General features: G+C 46.3%; 1 protein-coding gene and 1 long non-coding RNA gene across 19 annotated transcripts in view; one reads left to right on the top strand and one right to left on the bottom strand.

Annotated features, from left to right (window-relative positions):
• Window positions 1-20181, bottom strand: part of Baz2a (bromodomain adjacent to zinc finger domain, 2A) — a 37934-nt gene that overhangs the window by 3303 nt on the left and 14450 nt on the right. For 10 of the 18 annotated variants that reach the window (XM_011243281.3, XM_030244830.1, XM_011243278.3 and 7 more), the window contains 25 exons: window positions 16970-17107; window positions 14653-15246; window positions 13234-13419; window positions 12320-12541; window positions 11218-11667; window positions 10916-10976; window positions 9832-9940; window positions 9594-9695; window positions 9244-9454; window positions 7346-7446; window positions 6981-7046; window positions 6501-6731; window positions 6123-6377; window positions 4676-4890; window positions 4336-4410; window positions 4021-4201; window positions 3874-3933; window positions 3551-3695; window positions 2346-2977; window positions 2013-2235; window positions 1739-1894; window positions 1515-1666; window positions 819-1108; window positions 600-732; window positions 356-502 (listed from right to left, as the gene is read on the bottom strand). In XM_011243281.3, coding sequence (XP_011241583.1) covers window positions 356-502; window positions 600-732; window positions 819-1108; window positions 1515-1666; window positions 1739-1894; window positions 2013-2235; window positions 2346-2977; window positions 3551-3695; window positions 3874-3933; window positions 4021-4201; window positions 4336-4410; window positions 4676-4890; window positions 6123-6377; window positions 6501-6731; window positions 6981-7046; window positions 7346-7446; window positions 9244-9454; window positions 9594-9695; window positions 9832-9940; window positions 10916-10976; window positions 11218-11667; window positions 12320-12541; window positions 13234-13419; window positions 14653-15246; window positions 16970-17105 — 5133 coding nt within the window. In that variant the 5' untranslated portion in view covers window positions 17106-17107. Of the gene's footprint in view, window positions 1-355; window positions 503-599; window positions 733-818; window positions 1109-1514; window positions 1667-1738; window positions 1895-2012; window positions 2236-2345; window positions 2978-3550; window positions 3696-3873; window positions 3934-4020; window positions 4202-4335; window positions 4411-4675; window positions 4891-6122; window positions 6378-6500; window positions 6732-6980; window positions 7047-7345; window positions 7447-9243; window positions 9455-9593; window positions 9696-9831; window positions 9963-10915; window positions 10977-11217; window positions 11668-12319; window positions 12542-13233; window positions 13420-14652; window positions 15247-16969; window positions 17108-20181 lie in introns of all 18 variants that reach the window. The other 8 variants (XM_030244833.1, XM_011243285.3, XM_006513114.3 and 5 more) reach the window with 2 other exon arrangements.
• On the top strand, window positions 438-4007 carry Gm51821. Its single transcript, XR_003949052.1, has 2 exons — window positions 438-525; window positions 3351-4007. It is a non-coding gene; the product is annotated as a predicted gene, 51821 (long non-coding RNA).

Genomic DNA, 20181 nt, shown 5'->3' with positions numbered 1-20181 from the left:
TGAGCAGCAGTGTGGGTGGCGCGGCTCACCCTCTGCTCATCAGTCTTGCCTACCCATGACTGTGGCTTCAAATGCTCACATACAAGCCAGCATGTGAACTCATTCAGACAATCAATGGGAGGGTCAGTAAAATGCATGGCAACTGCTATTTTATAGAGGAAATGACTGGGGCTTAAAGACTGTAGGTGGCTTATTCAAACACAGACTCAACCCAAACATGCTGTCACAGGCCCATTCCTGGGAGCAGCACCTGAGGGTCCGTCCAGGACATCTGAGGACTGTTGCTTAAAGAAAGGAAGATGAAGACATCTCGGAGTCTTGCTTGAGAATGGAGATGGGAGAGCAGAAGCCTTACCTGGGACAGACAGACAGCACAGAACCAATCTCCTTCTGGAACAGCCTCCATCTTGGGCCGATGACAGTAAATGTGGCAGCCTCGGTCACACCCATCACACAGCAGGAGAAACTCATCATTATCGCCCTTCCGGCAGACCAGGCAGGTCTGGACCATCGTGAAAAGGCAGAGTGAGTCCTTAACCTAACCCTGCTATCGCGACCCCACTCTCACTAGTTTGTCTCCCAAGTATTTCCAGACTTACCACTTTGTTGACAGACTTCTCCCACGCGATGGACCTTTCTAGCTGGCCCATGCACAAGCACACTTGGGCTGCACTACGGCACCTTTCAAGTGTCTGCCGCCAAACTCGGACACGAGGGGTGATCTCATAGGATCTGCAGAGAAAGCAGTGATTCATGTGAGGAATACGCTTTTGTCTTGCCTCTCCCAGGCCAAGGAACAGGCAGCAGGAGTCACTCACATCTCAGTTGAGGTGCCATCAGGGGCACCATTGGGTGTGCTCAGTAGGGCCTTCTCCACTACCACCTCATGGGCTGCCCAGAGGGGCTCCCGCAAGTACCGCCGCTCCACATTTTGCTCCAGAACAGCCAATCGCATCACAGCGAGGTCCAGAGGGTTGTTGTTCTGCCGCTGAGGTACTGTTCCTTCCCTGCCCCGACCCCTCCAAGGGATATCCTCCGGGGAGTCAGGCAGATGCTCACAGTAGGTCAAGTCTTCTCTGGTGGAGTCTGGGGTAGGGCATGTCCAGCCCTTCCAGTGGGAAAGAGAAACAGAACGCATTGTAAAGGGAAACACTGCATGTCATGATGTCATGGCAGGTCACTCAGGAAGAAGACACCAAGGCTTGTCCTGGCACCCTCCCCAGCCAGGTGTAGTGGCTCATGTTTGCAATCCCAACACCTGTAAGGCTGAGACAGGGGCCTAGGTTCAATTCCCAGAACACACGTCATGGGGTTCACAATCATCTCTAAGATCAATGTGAGAGGATCTGACACTTCTAGCCTCTGAGGACACCGCATACTATATACTATAGTACATACTATATAAATGTACATGCAGGCAACACGCAGGCAAAACATCCAATACATAAAAATAAACCAAACCAAAACCAAAACCCTCCCTAAGCAATTCCCTCCCCAATGCCAACCCCAGGTACCCGAATCTGCAGATCGGAGAGGACAACCCGCTGCTCCAGCTCCTCCACCCACTGGAGCACAGCTAGGTCTGTCTCGTACGTCTTCTCTTTGGGGGACCAGCTCATAACGCCTTCTTCCAAGGCAGGGAGCTCATTAGGCTCAAAGATGGGATCTGGGAAGAGAGAGTGGTCTATAAATGATGGCAGCTTCTCTAGGTCAGGTTGGGTCAAGGTCTCTCACTTACCAGTTAAGGGCTGTAAACAAACTTCCTGCAAAAAGTCCTTGTGCTTGCTAAGATGTTTGTGAAGCGCCTTCTCCCGGATGCCTCGGGGATGCAGTGCCTTGAGCAGGACATCCAGTGTCTCAGGGTCTCGGATCCACCACCAGCCCGAGCACATCTCTGTGTACAGAGGGTATGCATATAGGCCAGGGGATGGGAACCAGGCTCCAATCACACCGCCCACAATGGAAACTGCAATTACCTCCATGTTTGCCCCATCCTAGCCAAGTTTGCTCACCAGGGGGGATAGGCTGGGCTGTCAGCTGGGTTAAGTAATGCTGCTCCACCTGCTTGAAGAACTTGCTAGGGGGTCTCCCCCTCCGCTTTGGTTGCCCCAGCCCAGTGGGACTCTGTGACATTTCTTCAGAGTCCCCTGATAGCCTCTTAGGGGTCCCTCCAGGCAAGTGAGTGGAAGAGAGCTGCACTGGGGAACAAGGATTGGCAGCACCGGGTGTATTCATCTACAAAGAAGACAAGAAGGAGTTTACATATTTCCTACTTCAGGCTACAGCCTCACAGCCAGATATGGGAGCCTGGGGCAAGATAAGTACAGACTGATCTGGCTACTTACTGGTTTAGAGGAGGCCAGCAGCTGGAGGGAGGGAGTAGGTTGGTCCTCAGAGACTGCAGGAGGTGGTGTAGGAGCAGCATCACAGGGTATCTGGGCTGAGAAGTTAAACCAGGGACCTTGAGGACCAGGGCAGGACTGAGCCTCATCAGGCTCGGGCTCCTCCAAGGACTGAGACGGAGCAGAGTCTAGTTTCCCTGGGCTGCTGTCCGGCGTGAGGACTGAGCTGCTCAACAGGGAGTTGTGGCTCTGAGTCTGGCTCAGCCAAGACAAGAAGGCAGACTGGCTGAGGTCATGCTGGCTCTGACCCAGAGAGAAAGGGGAACCTTCTGGCTCTAGGAACCCACTACTTGGCTGAAGATGGGGCTGGGTAGGGGCCTGAAGCTGAGGCTGGGGTTCTGGGTGAACTTGAGTCTGGGCTTGCTCTGAATCACATTCCCTAATGGTGGACTGAAGGTGCTGAGGCTGCAGAGACCCAGGCTTAGGTTTTCGAGGTCGGCCTCGGGACCGGGCAGGAGAAGTAGAGGCATTGGAGCCAGTTAATTCTCTCTTTACAGAGGCTCGGGCAGAGCTGGGTGTTGAAGTGACTACTTCCATCAAGGACTCAGTTTCTTGCTTTATTTCATCTTCAGTAACTGGGAAGAGAAACAAAGAACATAAGATATACTGTTGTATAATGGAAAAGAATGAGACCTATAAACAGAACATGCTTGCTTTTTAAAGTTTGCTTTTCTGTGTCTGGGATCAACCACAGAATATTGTGTTAACACCTGGCATGGAGCTACATCTAAGGTCTGTTAAGCACTAAAGAGTACAAAACATTTTAATTTTTTGTAGTCTTTGAAAGAAATTCTGTGTGTGTGTGTGCAGTGCCCGTGGAGGCCACAGGATCCTTGAGGTGACAGGTGGTTGTGAGACGTGGTGCTAGGAGCCCAACTCAGGTCCTCTGGAAAAGCAGCGCATGCTCTTAACTCTGTGGCCTCTCTAGCCCCATTCTCACTCTCCTAGGACGTATGTCTACATCACTATGGCCACAGTCTACAGATGAAGAAACTGAAGCCTATAGCTGGTGTGTGACAGCAGAAGTAGGTGAGTAGCTTGACTCTTTAGTCTACCACGCCACAGAGTCAAAAGCCCACGAGGACTAGGCAGAAGGAAGTGCTCACTTTTGTCTGGACTTCACCCCAAACTTCCACAGTTGCACCTACCTGTGCTCCCTTCCGATCCTTCCACAAAGATACCAGCAAGATACGGTAATACCCAGTAATGGCGTCTATAGCGGTCTTGACCCAAGGACACTGCCCGAAGCATCTGGGATGAGTGAAGCAGCTTTTTTCTAAAGAAGAGCTGACGCTGGGTAGGAAATGGAAAAGGAATAGAAACCATTTCCATCATGGCATGATGGACTTCAGTACCCATGAGAGAACTGAAGCCTATCAACCTCCCTACAAAACTGATATAATTTGAACAAGGGCTTCAGCTCTTGTGCAACCCACATTTCCCGACTTTTATGAGATTAAAAACATGGTACCTTACTGAGTTTTTCTATATGGCGCTCTAGCTCTGGAATGCTAGATGCTGCAACATCAATCTGCACAGAAACAAGCGGACATTGAGAAAGGAGAGCTACCAGATCCAAAAAAAAGATGAAAACTTTCTAATTGACTTTGGTCTGTACCTCTCCTTCTTTTCGACCCCTGCGGCCATGGACAGCTGTTGTATTTTCTTCCTCTTCCTCCTCTTCTATGCCACTGGTTTCCTCCATGATCCGAGAACTGCGCCTCCGTCCTAGGCCGTCTTCTGCCCCTTCCATCATAACCTCAGGCCGCCCAGTTCGCTTGGCCAGAGCAGTTTTCAGTCTTAAGAAATAGAAATTAGGCTAAGACGCTGGTGAAGAATATAATACCAAAAAAGAAACACTTGAAATTTACATTTTCCAGAGCCCTGGCTATGCCTCACCCTCCCTCTGGGCTCTACTCTGTCCTGTCCCTACCTCCGGAGTCGGCCTTCAACAATCCACTTGTTCTTCCTGCAGCTAGACACACTTTCCAGAGTCTTGTCAATCTCACTGCAGGGGAACGAACATGGGGGAAGTTTTGAGGGAAAAGTGGCAGCAAAAAGAAAAGAAAGATTAAGTGTTACAGAGCTGTAGGGATGGATCTCAGTCTAGTTCAAACAGGATGGATGACAAAGGAAGGCTTACAATGAGTCTATGCCCAATCACTCCAGCATCCTCAGAGAAGAGCAACACCCACACCACCCAGGGGCTTCTGGAGAGCTAAGCCCCTCCCCTACACAGGCACAGGATTGACCATTCCCACCCAAGCCCTCACTTGATGATAATGGTGGAGCTGTTAAGCTCATGCACAAGGAAGGCTAGAATAGCAGCCTTCTGTTGAGGTGGCTGGGCCTGAAAAGGCTGGGTACGCAGACTGTCACAGAAGGATGGCTCCACTCTATATGCCATGAGGAAGCAGCGCAGTATCTCAGACACATTATCTCTGGTCAATGGGATCTCTGACATCTTCTCCCCCAATATCTTCAGGGACTGTTTGGAAGGAAGCACAATGGAAATGAGAAGGAACTAGGAACAACTCAAGTTGGGGGAGCCTGGGAGAGTTCCAGGGTTAAGGTAAAACTGTAAGAGGAAAGGATGAGGTCAGCAAGACGGCTCAGATGATCATGGAATTTGCCCCTGAGTCTGATACAAATACCTTTAATTCCCAGACCCACTTGATGGAAGAACAACTGATTCCCCACAACACATACATACATGCAAATACATACAATAAACAAACATAATTTTAAACACAGATCTGGTTCTCAACACCCATAAGGCCGTTCTCAACTATCCACAATCCAGTTATGGGGATCCAGCCTTGTCTTCTGGCCTGCAGGGGCACCAGGTACACACACGACACACATGCGTACATGCAGGCAAACACTCGTCTACATAAAACAAAACTAAATCTTAACAAAAAAAAATTTTGAACCCTTCCTTCTTTTCTGACAGGGTCTCATTACGTAGCCTGGGCTGGCCTGGAACTTGCTATACGGAACAGGCTCAAATAGGCCCACCTGCCTTTACCTCCCAGAGACCAAAAGTGTACACCACCAAAGCCAGCTCTAAGAAATGTTTGTGGAAAAAGGAGAAAAAGAATGAAAGTTGCAGGGACATGGGCTGAAGAGACGGGTCAGCAGTTAGGAGCAGTGATTGCTTTTCCATAGGACCTGGGTTGAGTTGCCAACATCCGTAAGACAGCTCACAACTGTCTGTGAGTCTTGATTTCAGGTGATCCAACACCATTTTTTGGTCAGTGTAGTACCAGGCATACGTGTGGTACACAAACAGACAAGCAAAACATGTCTACACATAAATAGAATTTAAAAATTAAGGGAAAAAGTTACTAGAAAAAGGTGAAAGGCCGGGTGTGGTGGCGCACACCTTTAGTCCCAGCACTGGGGAGGCAGAGGCAGGCGGATTTCTGAGTTCGAGGCCAGCCTGGTCTACAAAGTGAGTTCCAGGACAGCCAGGGCTATACAGAAAAACCCTGTCTCGAAAAAAAAAAAAAAAAAAGAAAAAGGTGAAAGACTACAAAGAGAAACTGCAAAGTAAGAAAAGAGAAAATGAACAAATGAAGCCTTGCAAAGAAAAAGGCATATAAAGGCTAGAAACAGGAAGCAACTACGTTTCCCTTACTTCTGTGGTTGCTTTAGGGGAAGCTTTTACGTGTTCTCAAGGAGAGAGCAAAACTGTAACCCAGGCCCAGGAACACCTACCTGACAGTAGGGGGGCAGACCAGGATCATGGAGTGCAGCCTTCAGCAGTCGCACCAGCAGGTCCTGCACTTTGTCCAAGCTGTCACCTTGACATAAGAGTCCCTCCTGCAGGACTCCTAGACTAGGAACATCTTTGGTAAGGTCAAAGCCTAGCACTTTGCCAAAACTGTGAAGGAACTCCACGATGGTCAAGCAATCTGAGAAAGCCCTACTGGACAGTGTCAAACCAGGGATGCGTGTGAAGTCAGGCAGGGGCTGGGGAGAGAAAAGCGCATGGGTATCTTGTTAGACTCACAAGAGGCACTGTCTAGAATTCACAAGTCCTTCTGGTAACACGAGAAATGTCCTCAGCACTGGCCCTTCCATGACCCTTAATACCTGGTGGTCAGACAGACACATATCCTCTGTGGGCTTCTTCATCTCCTCCAGGATAGCCTGCTGCCTCTGCTGCTCCTCTAGCCGCTTCTGTGTGGCAAGGGTCTTGTCTGCTCTACAGGATGGCCTGGCTCTGGGCCCTTCCTTCCCCTTCGCTTTTACCTTTTCTTTCTTTTCTCGCTTTACCTTTTCCTTCAGCTTTTCCTGCTTTGTCTTCATCTTCTCTTTCTCAGCCTGCCCACCCAGAGAGGAAGACACACGTCAGCGCGTGAGGACCCGTCCAGCCGCGCCTGGTCCTAGGACCTCACACTCGAGTCCAAGATCTAACTGTCGCACTGACACAGTGCACTTGGAGAACCTCTGTGGTGCTTTACAAACAGACTTGAGAGCAGAACTCAGCTCTGTGGTTGAGTGCTTGTCTAGCATGCATAATGTACCCTGGGAAAATAAAATTACACTTGGGACATGTATTCGTGTGCATACCTTCAATTTCTTCTTAGTGTCCTTCTGCTTCAAGCTCTTGGTGTCTTGCTTCCTCTTGTTTCTGGCCTGTAAACCACAAGGGAAGTCATTTCTCCTCAAATGACTTGGAAAGCACCTCTGCTTGGGCTGGGATTCAAAAACAGAAAAGGGTGCTGGGGAGGAGAGGTGAGACGGGACGATGAGGACCTGGCAATGGCTCCATTCTCTCACTCTAGAGGCGCCTATATTGCTCTTGACCAAGACCATTCTAAATCTAGCCTAAGGAATTCCACCTAGTGAATGTGTACTGCTATACTGAGAGTGGAAATGTGGGAAATGGAACATGAAGCAGGTTGTAAAAAAGTCAGCCCACTGATGTCCCTTACCTGCCCTTGGACAGGAGTCTGACTTTCTCCCCGTTGGACCTTCTGCCTCATCTTCTTTTTGTTTTTAGTCATCTTTGCTTTATCGTCCTCACTCAGTATTTCTGTGAAGGCAAGAAGGAAGTTGAAAGAAATCAGGTAGAAACCATGCTGGGCACCCGTGGCAGCACATGTCTAGGACAAAGCTGGCTTCTCATGCAGCTCCTTGAATGGCTGTTTTTTTAGTGGACATAATAAAACATTAAGAGAGATGGGTGAGAGGCATCTGCTGAGGCGGTGTATACAGCGCTCACACAGCACTGCCAGCCCAGGAGCCACAGACTGACGACAACTCAACGGCTTTAGAAATGGTCCAGCTGATGGAAAGGAAGCTACAACTGCAGAATACCTTTATAATCTGTCGCTTTCCCTGGCTCTGCAGCAAGGGTAGCAATGCATGGACTGATGCACACGGCCTGACTTTAGTGCAAAGAGAGCTGAGAAAAGAACCCGGAATCTACACTGTCAGGGAAAGAGGGTACTGCAGTCTTATAATACTGACATCCTAGTGTGCACTAAGAAGATAATGGACTCTTCCAAACAATCTGCTCACCACTGCCAGAGCCAGTGCTCATGCTCAGCTTCCACAGATCAGTGTACTGGGAGATCTGAATCAAAGTGTAAATCTGCAGATAGTTCTCTGACATTTTGACCTGACAGTACCTATTCCTTCATTTCTGATACATAAACATCACCATACCTTTTTTTTTTTTTTTTTTTTTTTGGTTTTTCGAGACAGGGTTTCTCTGTGTAGCCCTGGCTGTCCTGGAACTCACTTTGTAGACCAGGCTGGCCTCGAACTCAGAAATCCGCCTGCCTCTGTCTCCCGAGTGCTGGGATTAAAGGCGTGAGCTACCACGCCAGCCTCACCATACATTTTTAGATTTTCTAAAATACTATGGGCAAATAAATCACTTAAGAGATTTTGTGGTGGCACACACCTTTAATCCCAATGCTTGGGAGGCAGGAGCAGGCAGATATCCGAGTTCAAGGTTACTCCTGCCTACAGAGTGAGACAGCCAGGGCTACATAGAGAAACCCAGGGGCTAGAGAGATGCTCAGCTGTGAAGAACTCTTACTGCTCTTGCAAAGAACCTGGATTCAGCTCGCAGCTCACAACCAACTTTAACTCTAGTTCTAGGGGGTCTGACACCCTCATATGGCCTTCACAGGTACCCACGTGGTGCCTATGTGCAAAACATTTACATACATAAAATAAACCTTTTGAAAAAAATGAGATATTCTGAGATTGGGGTTTTAGCATTTGTAGAGGACTTGCTAGAAGAATGTTCAAAGTCCTAGGGTTGGTCCCCAACATGGGGGAGAAAAAAGATGCAACCAGATTAAAGAGCTAAAACTGTGTGAATGGAATTAAAAAGACCATTTCATATTCTGTACACTGCATAGTACAAGCATTTTTAAGAAAGGGTTATTTTAAAAAATCAGACATTTTCCCATTTATCTATCCCACTAAAATAGTGCTCCAACAATCTTTAGGATTCAGGTGTGATTTGAAGTCTCTACAATAAAAAAAATCACAGGAATTATATGAATAAATTCAGTCTATGCAAAGAGCTGAAAGACAAAATAAACCATGGCAGCCTTCTCGTTTGGCCATTACTATATGTGAGAATAACCCACAGCTTAGTTTTCTAGTAAACACAACTCAAAAGGAAGAAAATGCCTTGGGGGGGGTGGAGAACAAAAAATAAAAACCACAAAGAGATGGGGTTCTACTCATGCCTTCCAAGGGGCAAGAATGGATTTAGGTTTGTCAGACCTTCCGGGGAAGATCAGTTATCAGCAATTCAGCAATACCTCCTGAAGGGAGCACAATATCTGAGCTACAAGTAACACTGTACCTTGGGTTTCCAGTTTCTTTGGAAGTCGGTTATCTGTTTTATTCAACAGCTCAGGCATTTTGATCTTAGGAGGCCGACCTCGGCCCCGCTTCACTTTGGGAACTTCCTTGTTCTTAGCCTTCTCATTGTTTCGAGGTCGGCCTCGTTTGCCAGTGATTGCTTGAATTCTGGAAGGAATCTCCTCTGCTGATAACTGGACCCACTGCAAGCCCTAAAGGAAGAGCGACACTGAGTTATGAGAAGACAGTGGCCTGCAAAGCCCTCTGAAGTATCCCAGACCCCTTGAGCCACCTAACTCCACGAAAGGAAGCTATAATTTTTTCCCAACTATTTAATCCTCAGGCCAGCACCTCTGGTGTATCTCTTTCTTCAAAGAAATCTCCAACAGGCATGCGGGGACTGAAGCTGAAGTGCTCACGGCGGACACTGTGCACCACATTTCGGCTCAGGTACTGAGAGGAAAAGTAAATAGCATTAGTAAGTCATAGTCATTCCAAGGCTTTGGCAGTAACAGCACACGCAGAACAGGCCCCAGAGGAGACAATGCTACCCTGTTCTCCTGGGACCCAAGAAAAGGCTTGCTATTACCTTGATAACTTCTGGAAATTGCTTCATTCTCTTCCCACAGGGGCCATAGTACCAAGTCTCCCCCTGCCACCGATGGCTGCCCTTCTTGATGCGCACTTCTCTTCGCCACCTGCCAGAGAAGCACATGGGCCCTGCCACCAGGTCACACCCCTACCCACTCCCATGCCACCCAGGAGCCAAGCCCACTGAGCAGACTCCCCCTCCAGCTGTCTCACTAGCCCTGCATGCAGACAGTCCTACACAGTCCTGCATACAGAAACAGCACAGCACACAAGCTTGATAAACAGGCTCACAGTGCTTGAGCTGAAGCAAGTACTTCAGAGGAAACACTGCACTAAATGGCAAACATGTACAAAGATTCCCCACCCTCCTTTTTATAAAGCTACTGAAAGGAGCAGCTGGAAACTAACTGCCCTGGCTCAGAACAACGTGTAAGAGTAGGCGCGTAGAGGCCGACATCATGGAATAACTAAGGAGGCGAGGTCGTATGACTATGTTCTGAGCAGTGTAGTATAAAACTCAGCCTTACTTCTGTCTTAAATATTGCAGTTGCACGAAGACTTGGTAGCATCAAGTAGCCTAGAAAATGTAGGCCTCTGACAACAGCTGGGTTGGTCACCAAAATTACTGTTTTAGACCTTAACTCCACAGAGAGCATTCCAACAGAAATCACTGCCACAGAACCACCCAGTTCACTGGTAGGAAGCCTCTCTCCCTTAACTGCTGTCCCGCTCTATGGAAACAGTTCTATGTAGCTCCTTTGGATACTTGGGCCTTAGTCCGAAAAAGGATCAAGACCAAGGATGAACAAAGAATGTGAGAGACAGACCCTAAGAAGAGAGAACTGGTCTGGAGCGATAACCCTGCAGTTAGGAGCATTTGCTGCTCTTCCAGGAGTTCCACACCCTCCGTACTGTCCTGTAGTCCACTCCTGTCCTGCCCAGTCCTGCACCCTCCATACTGTCCTGTAGTCCACTCCTGTCCAGCCCAGTCCTCTCCCACCAAGATGAAGAGAGGAGCTCCTCTCTTCCTATCATTCGTGAGCTTCTTGAGGTCAATGTGTGTAGCCATCTAGAGCATTTACCCATGCTGGAGGGGAAGACGAACTTCTTCTGGGGTAGCAATACGTCTCTTCAGTACATCACCTAGAGGACAAGACCAGAGACATCAAGATAAGAAGTCAAGCAAAGTTACAGGATAAAGCACTTGGAGGCAGAGGCAGACACATCTCTTTGAATTGGAAGCCACCTTGGTTTACATAGCAAGTTCCAGGCTAGTCAAGGCTACATACTGAGACACTGTATCAAAAAACAAAAGGATGGGCACCATATGTGACATGTGCTTCTGTAGAGAACAGGCAGGTGGGAGCAGAGTGTGGACACTCACCACTACCAGAGACTGCAACTGCTCCTCCAGTCGTCTCTTCTCGATCAGCACGCGCTTTAGGAGCACTGCTGACATTTTTCCTTGCTGGGGAGACAGTCTGGAAGGCAGCTGCTGGAGAAGGTTCAGGGGAACCTTGAGGAGAAGTTACTGGAGTTGTCATAGAGGCTTCCAAAGAGATGGCTGGCAGAGCAGGTGAGGAAGCTGGAGAGACTGCTACAAAGACTTCAGGAGGGACAGGCGAGGATGCTACTGGAGAGACAGCTGGAGAGATTTCTGCAGATGCTGTCAAGGAGGCTGCTGGGGAGGCTGTTGGTGAAACTGCTGGATGTAGTTGAGTACTAGGTGGCTGGTCAGGAGCTGGCTCAGTCAGGGGACGTTGGAAGTTTGAAGACTGGGTCTCTATTTCTTCCTGTTCAGAGTCACTGCAACTGTTCAGTCCAAAGCTGTTATCTACAAGCAAACAACAGTATAAATAAAATTGAATTTAAACACTCAAACTTGCACTATGGTAAACATGGTTATTTTAAGGTCTTTTAGTGAGAAAAGTCAGCACCCACAAGTGGGTGACTCACAACCTTCTGGAACTCCAGTCCCAATTGGTCTAGCTGGAGACACCCTCCTTCTTGTGGTCTCCAAGGACACCAATGCATACACGATACATAGATATACAGACATAGGAACACTCATACAAACAAAATTAAGTTTTTTTTTCTTCTTTTTTAAATATTTATTTATTATATGTCCACCATGTGGTTGCTGGGATTTGAACTCTGGACCTTCGGAAGAGCAGTCGGGTACTCTTACCCACTGAGTCATCTCACCAGCCCCCAAAATTAAGTTTTAACAAAGCAGCGCTGGCTCTTTCCTTCTCCTGAAGCTTGAAAGGCCTCTGGCCTTTTTCCTTGACAACTTCCAAGTCTCTCAAGTTCTCTACAGGGCAAAGTACCATGGTCAATGCCTTTTTATTCCCACTAGACACCATCTCATAGTCTGTCAGCAAGGTACAGCTTCATACTTCCCAGTTTAAGGGCTTAATTATGGAACCCATTCTCTCACTGTTTTTGCAACTCTATGTATATGTCCTACCCCTCTCGTCACTTACCTTGCAAGACAGACTCCCCTAAGACAGGTGGGGAGGTAGGGCTGACAAAGATGGAGGCTGATGTCTGGCTGTCGTCTGCCAGGAGACTGAAGGCATTAGCATTACTGAGAGCAGGGCAATCGAGGGCAGAGATCACAGGGTTGCCCTCCAGAGGCAACTTGTCTTCTGCACCCATCAGCTCCGCATCATCTATACCATAAAGACTGCCACTCACTGGCTCTGCTTATGGGGGTGAAAGAAAATTCAAAAAGCAGAATATTAAGAATTAAGTTAGAAAGTCAGATTTTCCTAAGGCCCCCCCAAATATTCTACTTTCTAGTGTATGAATTGGGGAGTTGGGGGAAAAAAAAACAAAGAAAGAAAGGGTCTCTAGTTCAGACTAACTTGAAACTCACTATGTAGTTCAGGATCATGTCAAAGTCACAACTCTGCTATGTCAGCTACCCTACCATGCAATACATTAATATAAATTAGGGGAAACATATAGCCCTCTTAAAGCAAAGTCAGGAGACTGTGAAAATGAAGGCAAAGATACTGTGTATCTACCCCATAGATCCTTGTAGAAACCTAACATCATTTATTTATCATAAAATAGACCTTGTTTTTATATTTAATTGGCAAATTTTTCTATTTAGTTAAAACCTAAATAATCCAACTGTGTGTTAGTTATAGCCTATTCAGTGAATTATTGCAGCCAAGGGCTCTTGGCCAACTAGAAGACAGAAAGAGCCTGGGAAGTGGACCAAAGTGAGTAAAGTTGGCCCAGGCAGCAGTGTACATAGACTATGGCTTACTAAAGGTTCACCAACAAGCCCAATACCCCAGATTCCTTAAAACATTCCCTGGTTTTCTAACTTTTCCAAGTAACAGGTTGGCTCAGGCCAGCACAAAAGGGAACCCCCTGCAGAGCCCACCTGCTGCCAGAGAGTCAAAGGGCTCCAGGGAGTCTTCACTGAGAATTGGAGTGTCTTCCAGTTGATCAGGAAGATGTGAAGGATCATCTAGACAGCTCACTGTGGGATCAGGGACCAGGACGGAGACTTCTTGGTGTAAAGACTCCACAGAGGAGACAGAACCATTGTAGCCACACATCTTTAGTTCTAGGCATCAATCCCAGGAGAGACGGAAAGTCAAAGCTGAAACCTTCAATTTAGCTATATTAGGTGTTACAGTAGGTGTCCAGACAACTCTTTAATGAAGCTCACATATGTACATGGTATGGACTGCTCTGTCCTAAATGGCCCTCCTCCAGCCACACTGGTGCTCAAATCTGTTAAACATTCTCTCAATAAACTCTAACTGCTTTAAAAATAAGATGTTCATTCAATTCAATCAACCTTTATTTCTAGCTCTATGCTAGGAACAGATTGTATCCAGACATATTCCTAAAACCAATTATGCATCATGCAAAGAGGAAGAGTAAGGCCTGAGACAAGAAGTCTACCATATATCTAGTCAGTTTTCCCAACAACTGGAACAGAGAAAATGTTTTTTTTTTTTTTAAATAGGGTAGCCACCCTTACACTGAATATGAACTACAGACTAAGATTTTATTTACTTTAGGGAAATAAAAGATTGTCATATATTAATATAAACAAAAAGAAAGAAAGAAAGAGAGAGGGGGAGGGGATGGGGGGAGGGAGGTAGCTTAACAGATAAGCAATGATCCACTCTGATTATTTTCTTCTCGAATTCATAAGCCAGTCACCACTATGGAGGAAGCTGATGATGCCTCCAATGTAGCTGGATCAGGTGTTCAGGCAACTCTTTCAAGCAGCACCTATTCTTGCCTCAACTAAGATAGCTTCATGGCTTCACTGCTCTGTTTATGTTGTAGCCATTTCATCTATTTAAAGGGCAACCCTGTCCCACCCTTTCTTGAGACTGGGTCTTATGTATCTGGGCTTGACCTTGAACTACTCCTTCTACCTCCACCTCCCAAGGGCTGAGATTACAGGATTTGCCATTATGGTGGACCCCAAGGCCCCATTTATGCATGCTACACAAGCATGCTACCCACTAAGATACACCCCTAGCCCAAGAAGCCATTTCTGATGGAGTCTGCCTGGCTACTTCAGGCTTGCCCATCACCCACCAGCCCTCTCCAGGCCAGCAGCTCTGCATGACAAGCTTGGGATAATTTGCCTCCCACTCTTGAACTGGTGCTGCTGCACTAAAACCCCAGCCATTTGGCTCTGCTTACATCAACATGCAAATTAGCCTATACTGCAGAGAGCTGGAAAGACAAGTTTTCCTCACTTCAAAAAGCTACTGTGCACCCCCCCCCAACCCCACTTCCCCTCTCCACTCCCAGCTCACAGACCCAGTTATACCTGGCTGCTCTTCCTCCAGCTCCAGGCTGCCTACCAAGCCAGTGCCATTTTCTGCCACAACTGAAGTCAGCTCCTTTTCTGCTGCTTCATCAGGATGGATGTCACTGCTTACATCCTGGGAAGGTGCAAAGGTCTGGATACTAGACCCCAACATTGGAGAAGTCTGAGGGGAGGTGAAAAAACTTGGGGGTCCATTGGGCATCACCTCAAAATTCTGATCAGGAAAAGAATCATACAGTTCCTGTGAATCGAAGTTAAGCCCCATGGGACTCTGGGTACCATTGGCCCAGAACTCTTGGCTCCCAGCTCGAAGATTAGTGTTGTGACTTGGGGATGAAGGTTGTCGGTTGCCCCCAAGGATACCGTTGAGCGGGTATTGTCCCCCAGGGAACTGAGAAAGAAGGGGTGGGTCCTTGAGGTTGTTGCCAGGATTGGCAGATGGGTACTGTGAGTAGTTCCAAAGACAGTCGTAGGCCACGTTAGGGTGATGGAGGTGTGAGGTGCTAGAGGAGTGGGGAGCAGAGTTCAAAATCCCTGAAGTAGTAGTGTGAGATACAGTAGATAAGCCATTAACATTCACATCCCCATTCAAACCTGGCAGAAAAAAAACAGAAAAGGTTTGGCTATGAACATACATATAACGCCACCAAATAAACTTCAAATTGACAATGTTGAAGGTACAAGCAAGGGGGACTCCTCTGCTCCCTTTATCTTCTACCTCTCAAGGGGACACTAAACTTGGATGCTCTTGTGTACGCTTAGCAGCTGTTGCTGAGGCTGCGGTCTAGGTGTGGCACAGGAGCTGGTGGCAGCAGCTGTTATTGCTCCTGCAAGCTTTTCACTACATGAAGCTGTACATACGTTTCCTACAATGACTTGCATTCTTCCCCACTCTCATTCCTTATGGGAATTCTTTCCTTGGAGGGTCTGACTGAATTCTCCAGTCCCCACCCACCTCTTTGCTTAGTGCCTACTTGGCCCTACAGTGGCACCAGAAGGGACAGCCTCCACCTCACTGCCACATGCAGATCCAGCACTTTGCACTGAGCTAAGAATAGAATTTGCAGTCACCACAGTGACAAGATTCCAGCTCAGAAGGCTGGGGTTAGCCCCTCCCCATAGGCCCAGGAGGGTAATATGCAGTAGGTAAAAATCTTTGCATGACCAGTGCTGCAGAAAGAATCTAGCTCTAAAAACAGTTATCTTTGAGTTTGCAAAAAACAACAATAAATAAAAGGGACTAAGATACTAAGAAGCTGCAAGCAGGTGTATGGTTGGGGAAATCCTACAGCAGGGAGGTAGGTATGTATTTGTGGAAATCCCAATGAAATAGAGGGGTTTGTGTTTATCTCCAAGTGTCCTATAACTGACAGGAGGAAAGCAAGTACAAGTCAGAACTGTTCTACTGCAAGGAAGGAGAAAGCATTTGAAATTGGACTTTTAAGCAAAATGATTTGAAATCCAGACAAATTTAGAATGTTAATTGATAGAACTGAGGCAGGAAGACTGTCACCAGTTCAAAGCCATCCTGGGTCAGAAAAAGCAATTACCCCTAAAGAAAACAAAAAAGAAAAAGAAAATAACCTCAACAGCAGCACTTTCATGTAGAATGATAAATTTCTAGGGGAGGCCCTGTCCATCCTACCCTTGGGAACAAGGACATGAGGCAGCCCCAGCACTCCTCCTGCACAAGCTAAAAACATGGTTACCATGACCTTCACCCACCCTCTTCACCTAGTCCAAAAGTTTTTTCATTCCTAAAAACAACTTTCCAAGCTGGGCATGGTGGCACATGCCTTTAATCCCAGCACTCGGGAGGCAGAGGCAGGCAGATTTCTGAGTTCGAGGCCAGCCCGGTCTACAACGTGAATTAGTTCCAGGACAGCCAAGGCTATACAGAGAAACCCTGTCTCAAAAAATCAAAAAACAAAACGAAACAAAAAAACCTTTCCAGAGGGCCTTACCTTGTCATAGACCCACCACCCTCATCTTTAGCAGTAGTAGCTTCCTCCTTTTCTGCCAGTAGCCAGCAAAAGGGCCAACAAAAGAGCAAGCTAAGATGGAAAAGCTTGTATGTCTTTTTAAATCTTTTCTAATCTAGATCCAAGACAGAAAAAGGGAAAAAAAAAAAAGCTTCCTTAAGCCCCCTTCTCAGCAGCTTGCGTTCTCTCTAGCTGTAGTAGTCTCTGGATTGCTTCTGGTCACTACCTGCCAAAGAGTTGTGCGGTGGCCAGCCCGAGAGAGACCTCAGTCTCCCCTTGCCAGCCTGATCTGATGGTGCCCATCCTCTCCCCAGATCTATGGCCCCCATACTTACTTTTCCCTTGCTGGGGGAAGTTCATGGGAGACCCGTTAGTGTAGAGGCCCTCCCCCGAGGAAGGAGAGGGTTTCAGTCCTGAGGCAGCTGGTGCAGGAGGAAGGCCAGTAAAGTTAAAATGGTCGTTTGCCTCCATTTCTGTAGGACGGAGAAAGGGGGGAAATAATCTGTGGTTAAACAAGGTTCTATGATCACCTAGAGACTGTGTGCCTCCCTCCCTTACATACCCTTCAATGTAGGTACTATGAGAAGATGCAAGTGGAAAAGAGAAGAAAATATGTCCTAAACCTGGGCAGAGACCCAACTTTAAGTCAAACATGGTATCTCAACTATAAGCCCTGCACTAGGAATGGTAGGAAATGAAGCCCTTGGTGAAAATGAACTTAACACTGAAAGATCTGTCCAAGAGGATAAAAACAGAACTAAGAACTATTGGGAAAGCCCGACCTGTCGGACATTTGTGATGTGCTAATGCATATTAACCTAGCATGTGAGAGATTGATTTTATACACAAAACAAACAAACAAGGCCTTGGGTTATGTTAATAACTTTTAGAGGGCATAAGCACTTACATAGAAAACATTCTTTTTTTTCTTTTCCCCGAGACAGGGTTTCTCTGTCCTGGAACTCACTCTGTAGATCAGGCTAGCCTTGAACTCCAGAGATCTACCTGCCTTTGCCTCATGAGTGCTGGGATGGAAGGCATGCACCCATGCTGGGCAATTAGAAAGCTTCCTTTATCAAGTTCCCAAAGTTGAAGCAATAAAGCAGACCTAGGTAATATTTTAATTATCTGTTTAAAAGGATAAGTTGGTTATGAAAATATATGACCACTGGCCTACATCTCTAAGATGTAGACGTGTGTGTGTGTGTGTGTGTGTGTGTGTGTGTGTGTGTATCAGTCAGACCTACTGGCACATGCCCTTAAGAGGCCAAGGCGAGAGGATCAAAACTCAAGGACAGACTGGAGTACACAGTAAGATCTTGTTTCAAAGCAAGAAATCAGTTTATGAATATGCTATATATTGAAAATTAAACATTAGGTATATGCATGAACAGTCTGTACACACTACATAAATACATACAATGCATGCACACGCAAATATACTTACATCATACACATAAATTGCTTTATATGTGTGTAGGCATACATGCCATGGTATATGTGCAGAAGTCAGGATAATTTGGGAAAATCAGGCCTCTCCTTCTACCATGTTCCAGGGATTGATCTCAGTCCTCAGGCCTGGCAGCAGAAGACTTTACTAAAACATCTCAATCAGCCTTCAGAATGCAATTGAGTCTAAAATGTAAACCTTCTGTAGCATTACTGCATAGTCATTCTGAGATTTTATAGTTTTAAATACCAGTACCTTAATCAATTCCATTACAACTAGTACCTTAATTCTAACTAAAAGAAATAAAAGCAACTTGTATTCTATTTAAGTGAGCAGCAAGGTGGAGAGAATGGGTGTGTTTGCTTGTTTCTTGAGTGTGTTTCATGCAACCTAGAGTAGCCTCAACTCAGCAAGGAAAGAAAATATGTCGTTAACAGGCATGTGCCACAAGGCCTAACTCAGGAAAGTTGTCTGTACTAATTTATATCTCATATAGAATATTCCAGCTTCATTCTAAAATTACAGTAAGAGCTGGCAAGATGCTCAACAGATAAAGAAAGATGTTTGCAGGTAAGCCTAATGAGCTGAGTTCAATCCCTGGAACCCACATGGTTGAAAGAGAGGCCTGCACATGCGTGAGCACACACCCACCCACCCACCCACCACTTCTCAGCTTTTTGGCTAAGATCGAGTGTAAAGTAAATAGTAGGCTCTAATCTGCTAAGCACACATGAAAAGACCGCCGTCATCCAGGACGTCCCCGTTACAGGAAAGCCCGTTCTTCAGAGCATGGAGACAAAAGTAAGTATCAAGAGATTAATAATCCTGAGTGAAACAATAAGTAAAACAATAAAACTAAATTTTTGTTTTAGGATGGATTACTTTCAAAGCTTAAGCCACAGAGCAAAGAGAACATGCAATAGCTCACTTCAGAAATCCTGGAAGGAACCAATTCCACTTGACCCGCACTCCTCCTTTTTCCCCCAGTTTTAGGCCGTCACATATCAATCTACTCGGAACAGTATACCCTCAAAGATGGGTCACACTTAATTTCTTTTTTTTTGGTTTTGTTTTGTTATTGAATATACAAAGAAACTTATCCATTCTATCACTCTGAGAAAATACCACATCCGACTTTACAAATTAAGTGCATCTTCTCATCACAGCCATCCCACTCATTTCATTCCTACATACTTGCTATGTGCTGTACAGTCAATGAGCAAAAGAACAGATTCCATGTTCAAATCTTAGCTCTACACTGGCTTCATTGACTTTGGACAAAATACTTAGAAAAAAATTTATTATGCACTTCTACAACTTGTGAGAGTTAAACAAGAAACTTTATATAAAGGCCCTTGTATTAAATGTTTAGTTTGTTTGATAGAGTGTCAGCCCCTGATAATTCAGACTCCTTAGGATTCAGAGACGTCCCCTGCCACAAACCCTAAGTGTTGGGATTAAAGGTATGTCCATAAAGCCCAGCCATGTTAGTTTTTCTTATTAGACAAAGAGTAAAAAGAATGTTTATCTTTTTGTATATGTGCATATGTATTATATATTTATGTAAATATATAAAATTAAAAAAAAATTTTCCCCCAAACAGGGTTTCCCTGTATAGCTTTGAATGTCCTAGATCTTATTCTGTAGACCAGGCTGGCCTCAAACTCAGAAACCCATTTGCCTCTGCCTTCTAACTGCTGGGATCAAAGGCATGAGACACACGCCCAGCTTAAAAGGTACTTACATAACACACACATACAAGCTTTTCGAGATGGGTTTCTCAGTGTAACCCTGACTGTCCTGGTCTTGCAGACCATGCTGGCATCAAACGCAAGAGATCCATCCACCTGCTTCTGCCTCCCAGTGCAGGCACTAAAGGCATGTACCACCAAGCCTGGCTTTTAAAAGGCATGTTTTTAAAACTTATAGTATGATGGGAAATACAAGAGAGATGATGTAGCCAGACTTAATATATAAAACTTAACTCCTGGGCAGTTAGGAGCCCTGACTGCTCTTCCAGAGGTCCTGAGTTCAATTCCCAGCAACCACATGGTGGCTCACAACCATCTGTAATGGGATCTGATGCTGCCCTCCTGG

The sequence above is a fragment of the Mus musculus genome, chromosome 10, assembly GCF_000001635.26.
Source record: "Mus musculus strain C57BL/6J chromosome 10, GRCm38.p6 C57BL/6J".
NCBI lineage: Eukaryota > Metazoa > Chordata > Mammalia > Rodentia > Muridae > Mus > Mus musculus.
Note: the sequence above shows the minus strand (reverse complement) of the source record. Positions and strands in the feature narration are given on the sequence as shown.